The sequence below is a fragment of a genome, unplaced genomic scaffold, assembly GCF_019419815.1.
Source record: "Pyrus x bretschneideri cultivar Hongxiangsu unplaced genomic scaffold, Pyrus_bretschneideri_v1 Contig32, whole genome shotgun sequence".
NCBI classification, from domain to species: domain Eukaryota; kingdom Viridiplantae; phylum Streptophyta; class Magnoliopsida; order Rosales; family Rosaceae; genus Pyrus; species Pyrus x bretschneideri.
In genome coordinates this window covers 3,724,401-3,746,612 of record NW_025999635.1, presented here as the reverse complement: position 1 = coordinate 3,746,612, position 22,212 = coordinate 3,724,401, and the positions used below count along the sequence as shown (strand labels likewise).

The 22,212-nt window shown below is 37.0% G+C and overlaps 3 protein-coding genes across 3 annotated transcripts; 1 reads left to right on the top strand and 2 right to left on the bottom strand.

Annotated features, from left to right (window-relative positions):
• Positions 1–693: 693 nt before the first annotated feature.
• On the bottom strand, positions 694–1,979 carry LOC103952825 (two-component response regulator ARR17-like). The gene is made up of 5 exons (XM_009364512.3): positions 1,841–1,979; positions 1,409–1,488; positions 1,235–1,318; positions 1,070–1,140; positions 694–983 (listed from the first exon to the last, which is right to left on the bottom strand). Exons 1-5 carry the CDS (start codon positions 1,977–1,979, stop codon positions 887–889), a joined length of 471 nt encoding a protein of 156 aa, XP_009362787.2. The 3' UTR covers positions 694–886.
• A 2,619-nt stretch (positions 1,980–4,598) lies between these two features.
• LOC103940650 (tRNA-aminoacylation cofactor arc1) lies at positions 4,599–8,881 on the bottom strand. The gene is made up of 12 exons (XM_048590381.1): positions 8,722–8,881; positions 8,532–8,633; positions 8,262–8,432; positions 7,965–8,030; positions 7,633–7,698; positions 7,324–7,458; positions 6,172–6,365; positions 5,912–6,002; positions 5,698–5,766; positions 5,286–5,377; positions 5,137–5,200; positions 4,599–4,847 (listed from the first exon to the last, which is right to left on the bottom strand). The coding sequence occupies exons 1-12, from the start codon at positions 8,800–8,802 to the stop codon at positions 4,743–4,745; spliced, it is 1,236 nt and encodes a 411-aa protein (XP_048446338.1). The 5' UTR covers positions 8,803–8,881; the 3' UTR covers positions 4,599–4,742.
• A 5,057-nt stretch (positions 8,882–13,938) lies between these two features.
• Positions 13,939–17,930, top strand: LOC103940656 (probable LRR receptor-like serine/threonine-protein kinase IRK). The gene is made up of 2 exons (XM_009350810.3): positions 13,939–15,924; positions 16,180–17,930. Exons 1-2 carry the CDS (start codon positions 14,519–14,521, stop codon positions 17,630–17,632), a joined length of 2,859 nt encoding a protein of 952 aa, XP_009349085.2. The 5' UTR covers positions 13,939–14,518; the 3' UTR covers positions 17,633–17,930.
• The last annotated feature ends 4,282 nt before the right edge of the window (positions 17,931–22,212 follow it).

Genomic DNA, 22,212 nt, shown 5'->3' with positions numbered 1-22,212 from the left:
CATGTCAAGGAAAGATCAAGGGTTGGACAAAAGCTTACATGGGTGATTGCGCGTATTTGAGGTTTACTTTCGAGGCCTTGTCTCTGATGAGGAAGTGAATCACGATATTTTCCTTGTTATCCTGCAGAATACGAAGGTTTGGGGTCCTTGGGGAGAGAACACATTTAGATATATAGAAAGTTAGGGATTTGGCATATGTCAAAAGTCTACAAGAATCCAAATTCCATCAATTAGAAATTGTTGCAGTTAGGAATTTTGATTTGAATATGATTGATTTTGATTGTACATCTCATGATTCTTTAGCTTTTTCTCTGCAAATTGCAAAGCAAATTATCCAAGAATCATATAGTTCATTGAATTTAGACTCTAATTTTCCTGTCCATTTTCTTTTCTTTTTAATCATTATATACAACTTCTGTACATATATAATAATTTCAAGAAATTGCATGATATGATGAGTGATTTCTACTTCTGCGCTCTTCTTAATCTGGCCATTGAATTTCCTTTGATTTGTTCAAACTAATGGCTAAAACAAAGACGATAAATACTAATTGGAAGCAATAGAATAGCATTCCTTCATTTTTCTAAAAAGTCAATTTGATAGTTTTTATTCCTAAACAAGATAAATACTAATTGGAAGTATTTGTGCCTCAAACAATAATTTAAAAAGGTGGAGATAACAAGTCCTGAACAAAACAAAACCCAAAGTTAAAAATTAGCATTTTGAACGAAGTTCCTATGTCATAGGGAAAATATAAAAATTTGATAGACTAAATCTCCAGTGCATACCATGCTATGTTCCACAGAAAAACTTATTAATTGAACTAGCTCTTAGGCTATTTGCAACTCTTTCTCCAGAGAAAGGAAAAAAAAAAGACACGTTTTTCTAGCTATTGCAGTTCATCAAATGATATCTCAATTTCTTTATATCTGACTGTTTCAGTGGCTTTAGCATGAACATTTGAGCTCCTTCCTCTAAGCACCTGTTGTTAATTAGAAATTAAAACCATAAATAAAACAAAACAAAAAAAAAAAATAAAGGAAAGAAAAATAATCAGTTCATATTTACTTGTCAATCCGATTCGGTACGTTTTCAGATGACATAATCACCACTGGAACCTCCTTCATGATTGATGATTCCTGCTTGCAAAAGGGTAATTAAGAAAATAAAGCACGATTATATATTAAACCATATTAATTACATGCTAAAAATTTAACAAAAAATCTGCAATACCTTGATTTTCTTGAGAAGTTCATAGCCTGTCATTCCGGGCATACAATAGTCAGTAATTACCAGATTTACCTTTGAGTTTGAAACCTGCAAGTAAGAACAAGACCCTTCTCCCTTCTCAGTGTAAAGCTTAAATATTGAATTAATACGATGGATTAATGGTAATTAGCTACTCACATTACTCTCCAAGCTATTGTGTTGTTGATCTCCTAAGCCCAGAAACTCCAACGCCCTTGCCCCATTTTCTGCAGTTGTCACTGCACCAAATAGAAGAAAATCATTAGCTTTTTTATTTACCAAGCAAAAATACACTCTGTTTTTAATATACTTTATTTCCATTAAACAGCTTAATATTAATTTAATTCACCATTATAAAGTCTTCTTAATCTTTCTATTAAGCAATAAATAAACCATTAAAATGTACAATATAGCGTTTCTTCCGGGAGGTGATTCCTACACTTATACTTTCTCCTCGTGCACGGAGAAAACAAGAGTGTAAAAATCACTACCATTTATTTTCAAGTAAATTAGCATGAGAATATAGAGCAAACTATAAAAAGAAAGAAGAAAATGGAGGGTTGTGCAGGATTCAAGCAGAGAGATTGTTACCTTTGCAAGACAAATTTGTGAGTAGCTTTTCGATCAGTTTTCGGTCGATGAGACTGTCATCGACGGCTAAAACATGGGGTTGCTCCACATTTGCCATGAAACCCTTTGAGGAGGAGGAGGAAGAAGAAGAAGCCTCCATATTTCTTAAACCCTAGAAATAATAACTCCTCTCACTCTCTCACCCACCAACTTACAAAAATAATAGCCAAAAGAAAGCAAAGACGTAACTGCAGAATGAGAGAGAGAGAGAGAGAGACTTATAACAAACGCAGTTGCTGTAGCCTGTAACCGTGTAACAGACACGATTTAATTACATAAGACCAAAAACGAAACGACTTGTCTGAATCTGACAGTAACAATTAAGCATATGGGGATTCAAATTCGTGCATTAAAACTTAAACAAACAAACTCATGGGAAATGTTTGAACAACACGTAATGTGGATTCTGGAAGGTGGGATTTTTGTATTTATAGAGATTTGAGAGAGAGAACTGAATCGAATCAAATCAAAGGTAGAAACCCAAAGAAGATCACGAAATATCTGTGACTTGGTATATTTTATTATCTTCTCTATCTCTATGATTTTCTCTCTCTGTGTGCAGAGAAAATTAGTCGGTATCAGAATTCAGCAATCTGCATGGATACAGCTGCTAAATTATGCCATTTGATTCATTTTATAGCAGGTTTTTACTGCTGCTGGCTGCTGATACAACAATAACCATGACCTCATTATTACCCCTTTTGGACCTTGCGACATAAATTCAAACCCCCAACAATTTTAAAATCCATAATTTTCGAGCATTCTTCTAATGTTACGTAGAACTCAATGTTTTTTACTGTTATATTTAATAACTATTACTAGTATATTTTCTACTTCTAATTTCAACCGCTCATTTTCTATATCACTCAATTATATTCTACATTATGAAAAAGTGCACCCCATCTTTTGTATTTGTAAATCTTGATTTTCAAGTTTTTTTTTTTCAGGATAATTTTCTAAATGCTAGTTCTATTTAGGAAGAAACATCAACTAGTGCTCTATGAAAACTTCGATTAATGGTTAAGGACAAGAGTGCCAAAGTGAATTTTGATTTTAATATTTCTTAAGTATATATCTACAAACATTTGACACAACACATATTTAATCGTTGAATTTGATTTAATAACTTGATTTAAGTAACAGAGGATTGCTCGATTAAATAGTGATAAAGTTTAGTCTTTAGTGCATATAGATACTCAAGAAGAATTGAGGAGACTTACGTTAATGTAGTCGATTTTGGACTCAAATTTGAATTTCCTTTCATAGTTTTGAAAAGGATGGATTGGATTGAAAAACAGCAAAATTGGTGGTTGCTTGAGTAAATCTGGTCAAAAGGATGGAGGGGGTGGAGTTACTACACCATATCACCATACGTCAAAAAGATCCGAATCCCATCTGTCTTGGTGCAGAATCCATGCATATCCGACACATACATATTACATATTACGTACGTAAATACACAGAACCTTTGTCATGTCTTTCCTTCTACTCAATACTCCAAACAACAGACAATTTGCACGGACCAAATAGTGAGTCTTTCAGTAACAATTACGCTCTGGTCTTAGATTCGAATAGAAGTGAGAGGTCTTAGATTCGAATCTTATGGATGACGAATTCAATACCAAATTAGACTGCTTATTGTGTGGCTTAACCGATCTCCCTCTCCCTTTAATGTAAAAAAATCGATGTACTAAAAAAAAAAAAAAACTATGTTTTGCTCGTCCCAAACTCACAGAAACACTATCTGAATCGTGAGCTTAAATATCCTTATTTCAACCGTAAGAAGGAAAAAAAAAAAAAAAGGCAATTACATAAAACGAGTTTGTTGTCTCTGTTTCTAGACATTAATTCATTTCAAGAAAGTATATCTTGGATGAAACATGTGGTTAACAAGTTAACAACGTAGTACATGTTCCGTTACTTATTTTAAAATATTACTAGCTGGTGCCTGCGGACTAGGGTCAAGAGCTGCGAAAATTTTTAGGTGTACCGGGTACACCAAATTTTTTTGGTGTACCCTCACTCATTAGAATTTTTTTGGTGTACAAAAAGTGAGGGTGCACCAAATTTTTTTGGTGCACCCTCACCATTATGAGTGAGGGTACACCAAATTTTTTTGGTGTGCCGGGTACACCGAAAAATCCCTCCAAGAGCTGAACCTTCAAATTTCAATGCGTGCTTTGTTCTGTAAATTGCAATTTAGAAAGCATACAGTACAATTTCAACAACAGATTACAGACAAAGACTGGTAAATCTATCTCGGATAACGACTTCTTGGTAACTGACGTTGACTTGTCCTTGCCGTTTGGTCCACTTGTTATGGCTTTGCCTAGCTTTTAAGGAAAAATGTGAGTTATATCAATCTCGTCGTGAGTAGTGGGAGAGTTTTTGGTATACTGAAATAGAAAATAATGCATCGCATGTCATAATATAAAATATACTTTAAAATAAGACATACAATGCGTTGCAGTATGCATTAAATTTCTCGTGATTGGTTCCCTCTTATCCTAATGAGGGTAAAACTTGACTCTGCTCGTGTGTACTTTTGTTTCACAAAACGGGTCTCTCCTCGCACATACAATTATGTACAAGTGACCTAAAAACGGGTGTAGACAGGTTTTTCTCGTAATCCTCTTAGCCTAATTTGAAATGGCACATCGGCACTTCATCTCCGGGTTCAAATTGATCGTGTGAAACCATTTGATATAACAGTATAAGCGACATGAAAGCAATTTTCTTTACCGAAAACGAAACATGAACCTGTAATTCCATAACATCTTCACATCTGATAAGTAGAACTAAATGGAGAGCGAGAACTTCCTTGAATAAGGAGAGTTACATTGGTTGTAAGGGCAAGTTATGATCATTTGATGGTTGCCTTGGGGATGGATGATGTACAAGGCCCAGCCGAGGTCATAAATGGAATACCCTTGAAGGTAGCCACGCCCTTATCGTCAGTGAAAAGATGCTGCAACGATGAAACACACATGAGATTCATATGCCCAATTTTAACTTTGAAGCATCATAAATGCAATGTGTAGAGATACTTAATGCAAAATTGATGAGAGGGGAGATTATGACTATTCTGACCAAATTGCCACAACTGTAATAACTGTCAATGCCTCCATAAAATTGCCACAACTGTAATAACTAGTCTAATTAAGTTGTGAACAGTCTAATTAAATTAGGCAGCACATCTATGGTTGTCCCCTAATCACACTAAGAAGATCCACAAAACGAGAGCAACGAATACATACAGGAGTGATCTTGTCCAGCTGTTTCTTTTTTGGGTTCAGAACATCTTCTGGCTTTCCATCAATCCTGAATAGAAAGAAGTGCACGTCAAGAGAAGTTACCAATGAAAGAAAATGTCTGTTTAAGCTCCAAGTAGTTTCAGCTAACTCACCCACAAAATGACACACGTTCCCCCGGTTTAGCCCCTTGTGGAGGGAGCAAAGGCTCTACAAGGGTGTGATCTTCGTTAGAAGCACATAGCACCTGAATACATGCATACAAATGAAATCCATACCTTTATATGTGTTTAGTAGAAGCTAAGTTTAGAAACATTCAGCTTTCACTAATAAAGGACTCTTCATAAGCCAATTTGGGATCTTATACTAGAGAATAGTAGGTGGGATTATAAATATTGCCTATGACCGATTGGAGTGAAAACTTGAATACTTTGAGTATAGATTTGATAATGAAGACATGATTTTGATTACTAGTTAAGCAGTGCAGGAGTAAACAACATCCCGTTTCCAACTCATAAAACTACCTCAGCAGCAAAAAATATAAGTTAAATGAGAAGAGACACGTACCAGTCCTTGTGACATCACATCCCGTAACTTCCCAGGTTTCACATTCGTAATCAGCACAACATGACGGTTCTGCATAGTGCATGCACCGAGTGGATACATCAGAAATTAAGTGTGACACTCATCTGTCTAAACTATGAAAATAAAATGAACAGAAAATATGCAAAAGATTATGTAAAAAACTGTCTAGTTCCAAAAGATCAAGTAGTAACCATACTGTCAACTCCTCTGGACTGATATATTTTGCCAAGCCGCTAACCACTTGCCGTAATTTAGCTTCTCCGACATCTATCTCCTCAACCAGTAAACTGTATCAAGTTTTAAAACATGGGTTATGACTGATTTTGCATCCTCCAGATATGCAATAGCATTCAGAGTCCAAACTTCAAGGTAAGACAGCCAGCAGTTTAATTAGCTTTTTAATGAATTAATGGGGCACCTAGACAAAAAGAAAGAGAAAAAATGTAGCCCACACACCTATCAGCAGACGGATGCTTCCAAGCTTTGTGCACGAGGCCAACCTGTATATTCAATAAACTGACACTTACTTCTTTGTCTTTCTCAACTGCCTCTGTTTCTGGCGATTTTTTCTTCTCTTCAGTAGCTTTCTTATCTGCTTTTTTATCTGCTTTCTTATCTGAAATAATTTTCTCATCTCCTGCTGCCTTTACCTAAAAATTCCAATAAAAAGGTCATCAAAGAACAGTATACCAAGGAAATCTGAAAGTAGAAGCATTGGTTCGGACTGTAATAGTTTACCATGTTTTTGTACCACATTTTCATACCACCTTAGGTGGCATTTGATGTGGACAGCCACTTCATATGAATTAATCGGATTTTTAAATTTAGTTCATTATTTAATAAAACAATAATTAAGAAAAACTAGTTAATTAAATGATGATTGTGGTATACAAGGAGTCTTTCTCCTTCCTTTCCTTGGGTTTTGCAAATTTTTCAAATGATGTGGCTGTCCACATCAGATGCCACCTAAGGTGGTATAGAAATGTGGTATAAAAACATGGTATGAATAGCATTACTCCAGAAACCCAACCATCTATATTTGAAATAGAGAGATCAGATATAATGTTGGTCAACTAACTGATGAAGGGCAAAATGGTTCTTCCCAGTTATATTTGAAAGGAACGGTATGGAAATTTCTATCTAGAAAGTTTAATTATACAACTAAAGTAGTTTTGTACAGATATCTCACATAGTAGTATGGGTATTGTTTGTAATAAAAGTTAAAGAACTTAGGTGGTGGATACCCATAATTATACATCTAGCTACTTGGTCTTCGGATAAGGAACAGTGGTGCATGAGCCTACTCTACTACACTGTTTGGTACCGTTAATTATTTCACAATTCTATGTTTTTTTTCTAAAAAGAAATTACATGAATTCATCTTTGCAGAAATCCAAAGCATTCTTAGAAGATAAGTTAGATAACCATATAAATTTTCTTCTCAAATAATTGAGTTTTTCTATTAACTACATGTATGAAGCATCATTATGCATCTACGTATAGCCATAGAATTTACAATTAATATGATTATAAAGAAACATCTCATATGTGGGTAAGATTATTTGATTGTACACGATAAGGAACGGGTGAAAATTTAAAAGGATGTACCCCAGCATCACTTTTCTTTGTGTTCAGGTCTGCCTCTGGCTTGTCTGCACTTTTTGCGCTTTGAACAGTCTTCTTTGCATTTGAATCAATTTCCACCTTACCCGCACTTTTTGTTCCCAGCAATTCATCCAACTTCTGCATGCATAACGATCAAAGGATATGGAGTAACATAAGTCAACTTTGTGATTTACAAGAAAACATTTTTTTTACTATCTTTTCAACATTTAATATTTCCCTTGTATTGCAATATCAGGTTCACAGAAGCAAAACTGAAATAGGGATTCAAGTTAAATAGTAGATTTTACTTACTCGAAAATCAAATTTATCCTTCTCTATCACTATCTTCTCAAGTATGTCCCCGAAATCCACCTTGTTCTGGAGGAGAAAAAAGTTGTGAGCACTAGTTGACTATGACATTTCTGAAAGCTACACACGGAAACAATAACAAGAAACTCATGTTTCTGCATCTAATGACAGAAGTTGTAACCACATGGTACTTTATTCCACCTGAAATTACTGGCACGGTTTGATAAGTGTTGCTCATAAACTTAAGGGAGAGCCCTGGACAGTGGACAGTGAGATTGAACCTTCACTGAGTCTGAATTAAAGATAAGAGCACTACTCACGACATGGGGACGTACCTGGATGTAATCCACCCATCTCAACAAATGCGGCAACTTTTGCCTATCTGAATTTGAAAGTCCAATCTGCATATAAACCACTCAACAAAATCACCAGTGATTTCAAGCGCCATTGCTGCCACATTGGGACAAAATGTGCGTGCGCGAATTCAAAAAGAATTCCAGAAAATACTAACAACTAAACAGTCTTGCATTTCTTAAGCAAAAACATCAACAGAGTTACAAATCGCAAAGGTATCGAAAAATGCGAAACAAGATCAAACGCATGCATGCAGAAGAACAATCCATTATCCATACCACAGAAGAATGCACTGCAGCAAACACAACAGCATCAGCTTCAGAGGGGGTGAACCCATTGCCCAAAAGCACTGACACATCAGCCAAGGTTTCATTCAACCCCTTGAGAGCTCCAGAGCATGCCTCGGAATCTGTAGGAAAACCCTCTGCATATCTTATCCAATTCACCACCTACAAACCCCAAAACACAAAACTTTTACTTGCAGATCACATAATAGTTACCAGAAATCCAATTCAACTAAGCTTTTGAGGCAGTGAAAAAAACATTACCCCATGTTTCAGTTCCCCTGCGGCGCCGTTTTTGGCTGATTTGAGTACGGTTGAGTACAAGCTCGTGACTTCATCGCCAGCGATGTTTTCTGGCAACGATTTCTGCAGATATCGAGCTCAAAACTTGAGCAATCAAAGTGGCAAAAAAGTTAAAAACTTGAAGCTGATTGAGAGATATGAAGTTGCTTACAGGATCGAGAGAGAAGTATTTGCAGAGAGCTGATAGTATCAGCTGCTTTCTGCTTACGCTGGTGCTTCCATTAACTGCCATCTCTTCCCTGCACAAATCAGAGCTCCACAATTTCTCAGTTCAGAGTTGACTCAGTTGAGTGTGCAAATTCAATTGGGAGATTTAGGGTTTTTGCATGATTTGGGCTTCCTTGGGCTCACCCATAAATAAAGACACTATTGAAAAGCCCAAATAGCCCATGAGAAATAAATAAAGTGAATGGGAGTAAATAGGTCATTTTCCAGTCACCGTCACATTGAAAAATTATCAACAACATGTTAAGTATGTCGCTCACTTATATTGTACCATGTAGTTTCATAATATTGAGCGATTGCTAGTGGTAGATTTAGGATTTGAACCTTAGGAGGTCATAGGGTTGATCTAGAAACAGAGCGCGAAGTGCGCAAAAAAAATTCATTTTTTCACTAAGGCATTTCGCCTAACAACTTGGTGGGCTTGTTTTCGTTAGTCAAACCATGTTGCGTGCATATCATCAAATATCGACATATGTCGAAACAATCTGATGATTGATATTGAGAGAATTTGTCAAGTGTTGTTGACGCAAGCTGTCAAGGTATACCCATCAAACATTATATCAAACACTTGGTAAGGACAAAAGAAACTAGTACCAAATATTAGAGAATAATCGGAAGACCTTCATATGTAAATTTTTCGAACTCCGTGTAATCTTGCGACCACCTTGATTCCAGTATACATCCGCCCCTAACTAGCGCACATGATTATTGATTCAGTGGCGCTAGGTATTCACTTTGTTGAAAGAGGTAATAGAAAAGAAAACTATTAAGCTATTACTCTTGTAGTTGTTAGGTTATTATAATGTGGAGTGCTTGATTGAAAATTGAAGAACCTATCCTAAGTCTCATAAGTGGGATGAACGTGCATGACTTCGCATGAAAAATTTTCTTTGATAATGACATAAATTGACTCAACATTATTTGGTTCAGTTTAACTTACGTTTTTTCAGAGCAAAGCAAATTAAATCGGATTGTACCCACCCCTACTTGTTACAGAGAATTCAAAGGCTAACATTTACCAACTATATGGATTATGGAAAGTCCCTCCACTAAAAAAGTTAAAAAAATGGTCCCATTCATGCATCGTCTTGTTCTTGTTAGTTTTTTCCTCCTCCTTCCAAGGCTGCCGGTATTCTTTTGGTCGAGAATTTGTGTCAACGAGGGCACACCACAGAAAAAGCACGTTAAAAACACAAAGACAAAGGTAAATAAATTGCAGAAAAAGCAAGTTATAAACACAAAGGCAAAGGTAAATACATTGCAGAAGGTGCCTCAATTGGACCATGTCGTTTTACTGTCAATTGTCTATATTTAGTATATTCCATACTTTTTATTTTACTTGGGATAAGAGAAAAAAGGTGAAAAAGTAAAAATAAAAATATCAAATAATAAAGTTAGGAGAAATGGTAAAGAGATTATTTCAAAAATAAATTTTTTAATGTAATCTCTATCATTTATTGACATAATGTTTTATAATATTAGTATAAAAATTAACGTTAAACTATGAGGTGACAGAGAGTCTGTAAAGAGTCTCACTTTGTGAGAGGCCCCTTAACATTTATCATAAAGTCAGATAAGAGAAATGCTAAGGGACCCTCTTAAAATTGACTCTCCATAAACTCTCTGTCACCTCATGTTTTTTACTCAGTCTTTTATAATATTGGCACATAAATTAACAATAAAATGTCATGACGACACATAGTCCATCGAAAATTCCACTTTAAAAGAGTTTTCTTAACATTCCTCAGTTAGATAAAGCAGTTGGCGCAGATAGAGAATTCTCCTTCCTGACCGCCACTTACAAAACTGGTGGAAAAAAAAGAATGCCCTAATGAGGTTTAGGGTTAGGGTTTTTTGGGCAATAGTGCTTGACATTTAGTCACCACATGTTCATTTTTCACCGTACTCTTTTTTTCTAAGAAAATTAGAACCGTAAAAGTGGTCGTTTAACTGTCGTTACATACATGGATTTACCTAAACAAGTATTGGGATTAATTTTGTATTAATTAATTAATCATTGTATTATAAAAAAATTAGGGTTTGTTGAGGGCGGGAGGGAGGAAGGAAGATGAATTAACAGTTTGGTCTGGTGTTGCAGAGGGTGGAGACAGCAGCAGCAGTTGGGGAAAATGCTTGACAGCCTGAACTTTGTAGTGCACAATGAACTCATTCTTTTGGTAGTTGAGTAACCTCCAAATTCTCACCATAAAAGGGTGAGCACTAAACCTCAACGCATAAAGACAACACAAAATGCTACTCCAATTCCAAAACTTCACAACCCTATCAATCCATCCCTTTCAAAACTTCGCTGATCATGTTGCATCTTTGAAGATCAGTAAAGCTCGAGAAGTGAGTAAGCGATTTATAAATCAAGTAGTTGAGAGTATATTATATCATATTTGTAGTTGAAATCCCGATTGCATTTAAAAGTGGATACGACATTCTTTCACAAAAATATTTATTTTTGAAAATTGAGCATGAAATATGTTTTATGAGATGAAATTGACATAATTTGAAGTCTCAAACTGTAAATTAATAAATAAAATCATTGACATAGAAGTTCTCTTCTTATTTGTGTTGCTTGGTAGAGGGAATTGGTACATTTTTCCCTCATGGCATGCCTTAACATGCAATCCTATTGAAAAAGAGTGACAAATCCAATTGGACCCAATGTGGTGATTTCCCAAAATTATGAAACCTTCACATCATAAAAGTAATCAAGGGAATGCCCAGTTTGATTTATGTACACGAGTACATTATTATAACGATATTTCAAATTATCAAATACAATACTCTATATTTTAACACATAATTACCACTACAATGATCTATTTGTTATAAACATCTCTCTTCTAAAACACGAGAAAGACTTCTTTACACCTCCCCATACGCTATGTTAGGATATCAAGTGTTGGTAAATTCATAAGTTCATTCTCTATAAGGATTTTTAGCTGAAATGATCTTTGAGATTGTCATAACTCTTCACCTTGATCTTTAAGATTTTAAGTCGATAGAACTAATCCCTGAATTTATCAATCATCAATCATTTTGGTCATTTCATGTAAAATCTTTGTTAAATAAGAATAAAATGATAAAAATACTCTCAATTTTTGTTATATCATTTTGGCCTATTCTTTATTAAATTGAAGATATGTTTGTCATTTTGGTCCTTACTTAACGAAAATTTTCCAGGCAATGACCAAAATGATCAATAGTAGACAAACTCATGGACTGTTTCTATCGATTTTAAATCTCAAAGACCAAAGTGATAAGTTACATCAATCTCCGAGACCATTTTGAATAATAATAAAAAAAAAAAATCCTTCTCTAAAATTAGAAAGCAACATGCATAAAATGAGTTCAACTCTGATTTTTCATGAAACATCTCAATCTAATAATGCAATGTAATTTAAGAAAAATAAAGGGCAAAGAAAGTTGAGTCCTTGTCACAACCAAGCAATCTGCACCACACCACTTCTGTCACATTTTCTTTATTTATTACACCACCCACCTTTCACCAACTATTTAATTGCCTTTATAGCTTTTTTGCCTCCACTTTTTCTGTTTATTCACTATCCACACCCAACTCTCATCTCACTTTTTCACTCAGCTCAGCTGTGCCTTCTGTTTATGGCAGCAAGCAACTTTGCAAATTAAACCCTACGCACCAGAAAATTACAATTACCCCTGCATGCCAACAATGCCCGACAATGTTTTGCACGATCCATAATCCGACACGAAAATAAAAAGTTTCAGTTAACTTGTTAACCTGACACGAAGCTACACAATAATAATAGGTTTAGGTCAACCCGTTAATGAGTTGGGTCATTATCGGGTCACCTGTTTAGAATCCGTTAACGATTTGGACGTTAAAAACCCATTAAGATAATGGGTATGATATGTAACGACATGAACACAACTTGTTTGTCCAGTCTAGACCTTAGGTAGGCATGACAATTTCTTGCATGATCAATTAATTCGACACGAAAAGACACAGGCTATTAACGAGTTGAGTCGTTATCAGGTCACCTATTGAGAATCCATTAAGATAACAAGTTAACTCGACACAATCCATTAAAATAACGGATATGACATGAAAACAACACATATTTTCAATTGATTTATCCTTTCAATTGGTTGGTATTTTTGTTTATCTTCGTACCTTTCAAAAATTGAAACTTAGGGAAGTGCTTTAGAAACATATGTATAAAAAGAACATATTTCATCTATCTCTTTCATGCCAAACATTACAAATAAACATGGTATTAAAATGGCAAATAAACATAAATGTTGATGTACAAGGCATGTTTTTATTTATTTATTAATTTAGTTTATGATTATGTTATCAACTGCCAGTCTAAAAGAGGGTGAATCATTGATTTAGGTAATCTGCATTATTGCTTATTTAATTAAGTTTGAACAAGTGCAAACAATGCAAAAAAAATGAGATCAAGATACCAAAATCCTAATCGAATTGCTAGGGGTCGAGTTTTATTATCCAGCTCCGCATGATTTTTATAATCTTGTTTATTTCGAAAATTTTGATTTTAATTTATTCAATGAATCGGAAAATTTGAATATAAAAATTAAATAATTTAAATACACCATTTTTGTTCTTTATGCAAACGCTTATTTATTTCTGATGTTTGAATCGAGTAAAGTGAAGAATTAAAAGACAATTTATAACATATGCCTGCGTTGCAGAAACAATTTTACCTGAAAAATGTTAGCAGCAACATATCATAACCGTAATTTCACACAGTTTTTCGGTCACATTCTGCTCCGTCGACGGTTACCGCCACTTGTGCCTTCCCGGTCATAAAGCGCCACCCGTAACGACGACTGGGCGTGTTCCACGTCGGACACCGTACACCCTTCAGGATCCCAACACGTGTCAAACACGTAATAAATAGGCAGGATGATCTTGAAAATCCTTAAATAGTATACGATCATCATATACCATCCGGTCAATTTTCGTCAAGTACTATTTATATTTAATTTAAAATAATTTCTGATCACATGATGTATGATGAACAAACATAATTTAAGAATCTTCGTAATCCCCACAAAAAAAATCCTTATTCATAAATAAGTCCCCATCTACCAGGCCGGTCCCGCCCTGCTCTGCCGTTAATGAGAAAATTTTTCTCTTTTCAGAAGCTCATTAGACTTTATACACTACGTAGTCACAGACACACACAGAAGAGAGAGAGAGAGATAGAGAGAGGGGAGAGAGAGAGAGAGAGAGAGAGAGAGAGAGTGAAGCTCTCAAGAAAGTTCCCTGAATACTCAAAGCCTTCAGCTTTGTCAAAACCCTAATTCTCCTCCTCCGTCGCCGGAGCTTTTCCCGCTGCAAATTCCGGCGTGTTTCCCCACCATTGCAGCATTCCCGGGCTGATATTCGAAAACTCCAGCATCGGCATTTGACGGTTCTCATATCGAACAAGCTCGGAGCTTCTTCTTTGACTTTTGTTGACTGTTCGAGCTCTGTAGCTCTACTGTGCTTCACTCGGGAGCGGTTAATTTCTGGGGTTTTTGGCTGTGAATTTTTCCCATTTCACGCCCTCTTTCGGTTTATTGGGCTTCTTACCGGCAAACAGTGCCGTTTTCCGGAGCACTTTCACCCATAAATCTAGCCGTTGGAGAAAGTTGTCTTCTTTCTTTTAGTTTTGAGCTCTCTGGTTTTTATGTCGTTCTAGTGGGGGGCCCTTGAGTACCGAACAATGCGACCCTTTTCAGGCATGAAAACGCTGCTCCTCCTATTCGCCGTCGTTGTTTTGTGTCCGGTTCTTGCGAGATCTCTGAACCCGTCTCTGAACGACGACGTGTTGGGGCTGATAGTGTTCAAGGCGAATATCCAAGATCCTAAGGGAAAGTTAGCGTCTTGGAGCGAAGACGACGACAGTGCTTGCAGTTGGGTCGGGGTAAAATGCCACCCGAGATCCAACCGGGTCATCGAGCTCAACCTCGACGACTTCTCGCTTTCGGGTCACATCGGGCGCGGCCTTCTGCAACTGCAAGCGCTCCGGAAGCTCTCGCTTTCGAAGAACAATCTCATCGGAAGCTTAACGCCTAACATTGCTCACATCGACAACCTCCGAGTTCTCGATTTGAGTGAGAACAGTTTCTCCGGTGATGTTCCAGAAGAGTTTTTCCGGCAATGTGGGTCACTGAGAGTGATTTCTCTGGCGAAAAACAAGTTTTCCGGGAAAATTCCAGAGAGTTTGGGCTCGTGTCCGAGTCTAGCATCTGTTAACTTGTCGTTGAACCAGTTTTCGGGTTCGGTTCCGGCTGGGGTTTGGTCCTTGAGTGGGATTAGATCACTGGATTTGTCTGATAACTTGTTGGAGGGTGGAATTCCAAAGGGGGTTGAAGGATTGAATAATTTGCGAGGAATTAATTTGGCCAGGAATCGGTTTACTGGGCAAGTTCCAGATGGAATTGGAAACTGGTTGCTCTTGAGGTCCATTGATCTGAGCGAGAATTCGTTCTCGGGTAACCTCCCTCAGACAATGCAGAAACTTGGCTTGTGCAGCTATCTGAATTTGCACCAGAACACATTTTCCGGTGAGGTTCCGGAGTGGATTGGAGAGATGAAGAGCCTGGAGACTTTGGACCTTTCTAGCAACCGATTTTTGGGTGAAGTTCCAAGCTCAATAGGCAATCTTGAGTCTTTGAAAGTATTGAATTTTTCTGCAAATGGGTTCACTGGTAGCTTGCCAAAGTCTCTGTCTTATTGCACAAACCTTCTGGGTTTAGATTTTAGCAAGAATTCGATGGCGGGTGAGCTTCCTGTGTGGATATTCGCGGCAGGTACAGAGGAAGTTTCACTTTCAGAGAAAAAACCAAGTGGAAGCAAGAACATCCCTCTATCTTCATCAGCTGGAAATGCACTAAAGAATCTCCAAGTCTTGGATTTATCCCTTAATCATTTTTCGGGTGAAATTACGTCTGACATTGGGGCCTTAAGCAGCTTGCACGTTTTGAACCTCTCTGGTAACTCTCTTGCTGGTCCTATTCCTGTGGCCATTGGAGACTTGAAGGTCCTGGACAATCTCGACTTGAGCGAGAATCGGCTCAATGGAACCATTCCAACTTCAATCGAGAACTGTTCTTCTCTAACCACTTTGTAAGTTCCCTTTGCTCTCTTACATTTCATTTTCGTGTCCTAATTTTTCTTAATCTTTAAGGGTAGTAACTTGTTAATTTTAGAAATCCTCTGCACTTACTTAATCAAGATATGAGAATGATTTTACGCACGAATCGTGTTTGGCTCATCACGAATCGTGTTTACCTTAATCCTAGTATGTTTTTCTGTTGTTTGAGATTCTTTGACAATTTATTTGTTGGTTTTTGATGTATTGGTTTTGGTTGAATTCTCCAGAATTGTATCACAGAACAGACTGACTGGTCCAATACCTGCGGCAATGTCCAAACTTACCAACTTACAAAATGTGGACTTGTCTTTCAATAGCCTCACAGGAGGACTGCCGAAGCAGTTAGCCAATCTTCCCAACCTTCTTTCCTTCAAAATTTCCCACAACAACCTCCAGGGTGAACTACCTGCGGGTGCCTTTTTCAACACCATCTCCCCTTCCTCCGTCTCTGGAAATCCATCTCTCTGTGGTTCTGCAGTTAACAAGTCTTGCCCGGGAGTCCTTCCCAAACCCATTGTCCTCAATCCCAATTCCTCTTCTGACTCCAGCACAGGAGAAATCTCATCAAATCTTGGTCATCGAAGAATCTTACTCAGTATTTCTTCGCTTATTGCCATTGCTGCAGCCGCTGTCATTGTCATTGGTGTAATTGCCATTACTGTGCTTAATCTCCGTGTCCGGTCTTCCTCTTCCACAACTCAACCGGCGGCAGCCCTCGCATTTTCAGGTGGGGATGACTTCAGCCATTCCCCTACAACAGATGGAAACTCTGGCAAGCTTGTCATGTTCTCAGGTGAGCCTGACTTCAGCACCAGCGCACATGCACTGCTCAACAAGGACTGTGAGCTTGGGCGAGGTGGGTTTGGAGCAGTCTACCGGACTGTTCTTCGAGATGGACGACCAGTTGCAATCAAGAAGCTCACTGTTTCTAGTCTTGTCAAATCTCAAGGAGAATTTGAAAGGGAAGTGAAGAAATTGGGGAAAGTGAGGCACGATAATCTTGTGGAGATCGAAGGCTATTACTGGACTCCATCATTACAGCTCATCATATACGAATATGTTGCCGGTGGTAGTTTATACAAGCATCTTCATGATGGAGCAGGTGGAAACTTCCTGTCGTGGAATGACCGGTTCAACATAATTCTTGGAACTGCAAAAAGTTTGGCTCATTTGCACCAGATGAACATAATTCACTACAATATAAAGTCCAGCAATGTCCTGATTGGCAGCTCAGGCGAACCCAAAGTGGGAGACTTTGGCCTGGCTAGGTTGTTGCCAATGCTTGACCGATATGTTCTGAGTAGCAAGATTCAGAGCGCCCTTGGCTACATGGCACCAGAGTTTGCTTGCAAAACGGTAAAGATAACCGAGAAATGTGATGTGTACGGGTTTGGGATTTTGGTTCTAGAGATTGTCACCGGGAAAAGACCTGTCGAGTACATGGAAGATGATGTTGTGGTGCTTTGTGACATGGTGAGAGAAGCACTGGAAGAAGGCAGGGTAGAAGAATGTGTTGATGCTCGGCTCCAAGGAATTTTCCCAGCAGAAGAGGCTATACCTGTGATGAAACTAGGCTTGATATGCACGTCACAAGTGCCATCAAACAGACCAGACATGGGGGAGGTCGTCAACATTTTGGAGCTGATCCGATGTCCTTCCGAAGGCCAAGAGGAGTTGTGATGGATTAAACTAATCTTAACAGATTTTCAGTGAAGGGATTCGCAACAAGTTATCCGGCACAGAAGAATCCAGTTTGTTCGTTCCATCGAGGGAGAAGGAAATTTTAATTGTTGGTTTTTCTTTTTCTGCATTGTTGTATTTGTTATCCTTCTGTTGTGGATTTCTTGTGTTACATTTCTGTAGTTTCTCCTCCATGCTACAAGTAGCTAGGTCACCAGATTCTCCTTTGCCGGATTCCGATTCGAGTCCCGGTCAGAAATTGTCATGACTAATCTTATGAACTCTTCCAATTTCTCTTTGTTCATGTTTCTTACCAGAGCTGATTGTATTTGTTAACTTCTAAATGCTTGGAAAGTTTTGCAACATTTCACTGATCCTACATTTTAGTTTGTCTGATTGTTATCGACGTGAATGTCATTTTAACGGTATTTCAAGCTTTAAGCGAATTACGTTGTAGACAAAGTTAAAACAAATTACGTTGTAAGAAAAAATTAAAATACACGACAAAATACAGTTTTATTGAAATACCGGCACAGTGGCACCCGTCTAGGGCAGAATTGACTTCCCAAGACACGTATGGGAAGGGGGGTTTGTTGTTATTCTCGCCCCATGTGTGTCCCAATGATGGGATATAAAATACAATTTCAAGAAGTCAAAAGTGAGTCGAGAGGCCTGAGACCAGAGAATCTTAGTGCCCACTTTAAAGGCAAATAAATTTAAAGAGCTCGGTAGAATACTGCAAAAGGGAGAAAAAACCAAAGTGGTAGGGCATATACAATTGTACGTTTATATATTATATATATGTATATATATAGATTATATATATATATATATATATAGATTAGGGAGCTCCCTGTCGGAATAGAAGCTATGTTTTTATATTTTACCACCCATTTATCTATATTATATTTATCTGCAGTAGCTATTTGTTTATTCCTCTTTAACTCCCGAATGTTTTCTTTCCAATGAATCGATGGTAACTTGCATAGATTTCCCCTCCTCTTGGGTAAAATTTCAATTAGACCGTCTAACCAGCTGAATGGTTAGACTAATTAATAAAACGAGAATTCGTTATTAATTATCTATTATGTAAACTTTCATTAATAAGTATATGGACGGTTTGATAACAGAAAAGAGATCATCTTCAAATCTCTTTCACCAAGACCACCAGATCAAGTAATCTGGACATTTGAAGCCCACATGTTTTAACACTTTAAAAGTTAAAATAATTTTTTGCCGTTAGATGAAATTTCAAAAGTTCAGATCACTTGATCTGATGGCCTTGATGAAAGAGATCCGGAGATGATCTTTTCTCTTGATAACATATCAATATGCTTGTCATTATCAAATAATCAGAAAAACGGTCTAACTCATCTTTCTCTCTCCTCTAGCCAAAGGCACAATAAACTTTTTTAATGCGTTGAGAACAAAGTTGAGTACACCATAAGTCATAATACAAGAAGTTATAAATTTTTTCTTTTAAACATCCAATCATTTATTTTATATTCGTTTGTATACGAAACTATATGTAAGAAAATATCTCCAAAAGCACAATAAAAAATGCGGCACTCCTAACAACTACAACGCCCATATTTGGTAAAGGTAGTCAAAGAATATAATAAATTTGCATAGCCATGCCATGTGCATAGACTTTGAGCAAATGCCAATGCCAATGAGTTGTCCCTAGCCATTAGCTAATGCTTTCAGCCAAATAAATATATGGTTTTGGGCCCAAGAGATTAATTAAATTAAATTATAAATACATTGGCATTTGAATTGCTCATGGCTCCTTCATAAATTATATGATTTTCTTTGGATTTGGATGACTATTGCAGGTCAAAGAAACAAGGATCAAATGCCCTAATTTTTTATTTATTTTTAATCATATAAATATTATTAGTGCGTGTTCAAGAAGCAATCTGTATTATAACCGGTTGGTTATTTCATTTTGTCTATTTATCTCATTATTAGAATGGAGAATGAGATGTAAAATCGGAAAGAGATTCTTCTATTCGGAAGTGTTTCTTGAAAAATTAATCTACTTTCTAACCGTTTGTACATCCTCTTTTATCGATTTTTTGCTTGTTAATTATCACAATGTTTATTTCCATGTAACGTTGAAAGTGAAGAAACCCACTACCTTTGATAGGACCAAAACATGAGCATTAAGCCCAAGAAGTGCTGTGGCATGGGCAGTCGGTCAAGGTCAAGACTTTGCTTTCACAATTCAAGTACTTCTAAATGCTTGGGAGGACTATTCAAATTACATAACTCATGGAAAAGCACTTAAACGAAAAGCTGTAAAAAGCTGCTTCTTTCTGCTTTCATTGTTTGGAGATAATAAAGAAATCTGCTTTTTTGTTTGGTAGTTTTCTTTGTTCATGCTTTTGCTTTGGTGAGGAGCAACAACATGATGTCCTCGTAAAACTAAAAGTCTCTAGCTTTTGGTCTCACAGCAGTTGAAACTGGAGCCTGTTGCTGCTGGGTTGCCTTGCCTTGATGGTAGGGGCACCACCTTCTATCACCTACCAACACATGCCCTTTAACTCTACCTGAGTAAGTTTATCTTACATTGCCGATTCCAAGCTCAAATAAAGAAGGAAGGGAAGGACGTCAGGTAATCGACAGCCGGCACTCCTATTCTACGTCGAATCCTTATGATAATGTTGTTTGATTTCATATTTCATATCGTCCAAGTGGTACATTATTTGTTTTATCGTATGAGGTGGTGCATTGCCTTTTCGGAATTGTGCATTACACTCAACACGATATTACCAATCGAAGTATCAACACTACCGCTTTAAACACCAACATTACTATTTTTCTCGCAATGTGTTTGTGTTTAGTGCAAACACATACTGAAGAAAAATTAGTGTACCCCAGCAAAGTAGGACGCAATTCTTTTGCAGAAATAAGAGCTTCAAAGAAATAAAACAAGGGTTTAGGAGGTGAGAAGTATATCAGACCAAATGCTTCAACTGCGATTAATTTGATCTCGGAAGCTCGAATTCTCGAAAGTGTGCTCAAGGTGCTTACTAAAACCATGAAAGGTAAGGTTATCTTCAACCAAAGGAGGGCCAAGGGCTCCTTTAGCCCTATAGTCCTGCAAGAAATTATATTTTAATGAACAATGCTCGACCATATTTTATATCATTTCCAATCAAGGGGGTCAAAGACCATAGGCCAAACATAATTTATTATTTTAATTAAATTAATATGGTTAATTAAATTAAACTACAATATTAAAATAAGGTTTTCAAACATATTTTAAGTGTCACTTGTCGCCAAATGTATAAGCTTTCAGATTTCTTATCTTTATATAATCTAAATAATTTTTTGAATAGAATTTTGAGTAACACGTGTCGCTCATGTGAGTAACTCTCTAGATTTCTTATCTTTATGAAATCTCAACAATTTTTCGGATAGGATTTCAAGTGACACGTGTCGCTAAAGCGAGTAACTCTCCAGATTTCTTATCCTTATGTAATCTTAATAATTTTTCGGATAGGATTTCGAGTGCCACGTGTTGAGATGTAATTGGTTGTGCAAATTTTAGATATGATTCTTATCTACGTGGTATTTCTTATCTTCAACTTTCAATGTTGTAGCAATGGTGTAGGTATTTATACGGAAAAAATAGATTTTTTTTTTAAATTCGTCCAAAAAAAAAAAAAATCAAATTCCAACGGTAACCTGACGGCAACATAACGTTAGCTAGTCGTTGCTAGCTAGCGTCATGCTGATGTCAAATAGTCGTTGGCATTCAAATAAGCTGAGTTGGAGGGTTGGCAAAATGTCAAGCTTGACATTCTGGAGCTGGAGGGTTGGCAAAATGTTAAGTTAGACATTCTAGCGTTGGAGGGCTGGTTGGCTGGCTATCTAGAAATGGCTAGCCCATTAGCCTGATTTGGGGGTTTGGGCCCGGTGGGGCCCACAAGTCTTTTGCCCTAACCCTCGGTTGAACACAGCTTTCGTGTCATTTGAAACTATTTTTAGCCCTATGACCCTTTGACCAAGTCGGTTGGAGATGGCCTAAGAATTCAAGCCATATTTTCACCAAGATCATGAAGGTTATCAGTTAAAGAGAGTGATCAGTTTACCAGAACATGTACCAAACTAATCTGATCCTGAACGTGTCTTGTTAAGAAAACTAAATCCGAAAAGAACATCATGATTACTGCACACACAAACCATTCATAAACATTCAAATGATCGCTTTCGCGATGGAGTTCAGAGGCAACACAACAATTTGAGAATAAACATTGGAAATGTAGTTGAAGCAAACTTTCATTTACAGGATTGCCTCCAGCTGATCTTTGATTCTCGAACGATTTTCATCATTTTTTTTTTAATTTGGTTAATCAGCTGGTTTGGTTTGATCCAGTAACTTATAAACGAGCATGCATTGCGCTCATCTTTCACACACGATAAAAATCCGATCATTCCCGATAAATGAAGAGAAACCAATGTGAGGATGTGAAGAACTGTCCCATCCCACGTTGAAAAATAAAGAGATTGTGGAGTCACTGATGGGGAAAATTGACACATATTTGACCATTGCATCTTAACCATTGAAACTA

Coding starts and splice junctions, on each gene's coding strand:
- LOC103940656 (XM_009350810.3), top strand. CDS start 14,519: ATGCGACCCTTTTCAGGCATGAAAACGCTGCTCCTCCTATTCGCCGTC. Junction 15,925..16,179: donor TGTTCTTCTCTAACCACTTT/GTAAGTTCCCTT, acceptor TGAATTCTCCAG/AATTGTATCACAGAACAGAC.
- LOC103952825 (XM_009364512.3), bottom strand. CDS start 1,979: ATGGAGGCTTCTTCTTCTTCCTCCTCCTCCTCAAAGGGTTTCATGGCA. Junction 1,489..1,840: donor CACAAATTTGTCTTGCAAAG/GTAACAATCTCT, acceptor TATTTGGTGCAG/TGACAACTGCAGAAAATGGG. Junction 984..1,069: donor GTACCGAATCGGATTGACAA/GTAAATATGAAC, acceptor AATTAACAACAG/GTGCTTAGAGGAAGGAGCTC.
- LOC103940650 (XM_048590381.1), bottom strand. CDS start 8,802: ATGGCAGTTAATGGAAGCACCAGCGTAAGCAGAAAGCAGCTGATACTA. Junction 8,634..8,721: donor AATACTTCTCTCTCGATCCT/GTAAGCAACTTC, acceptor CGATATCTGCAG/AAATCGTTGCCAGAAAACAT. Junction 5,378..5,697: donor ATGTGATGTCACAAGGACTG/GTACGTGTCTCT, acceptor GCATGTATTCAG/GTGCTATGTGCTTCTAACGA.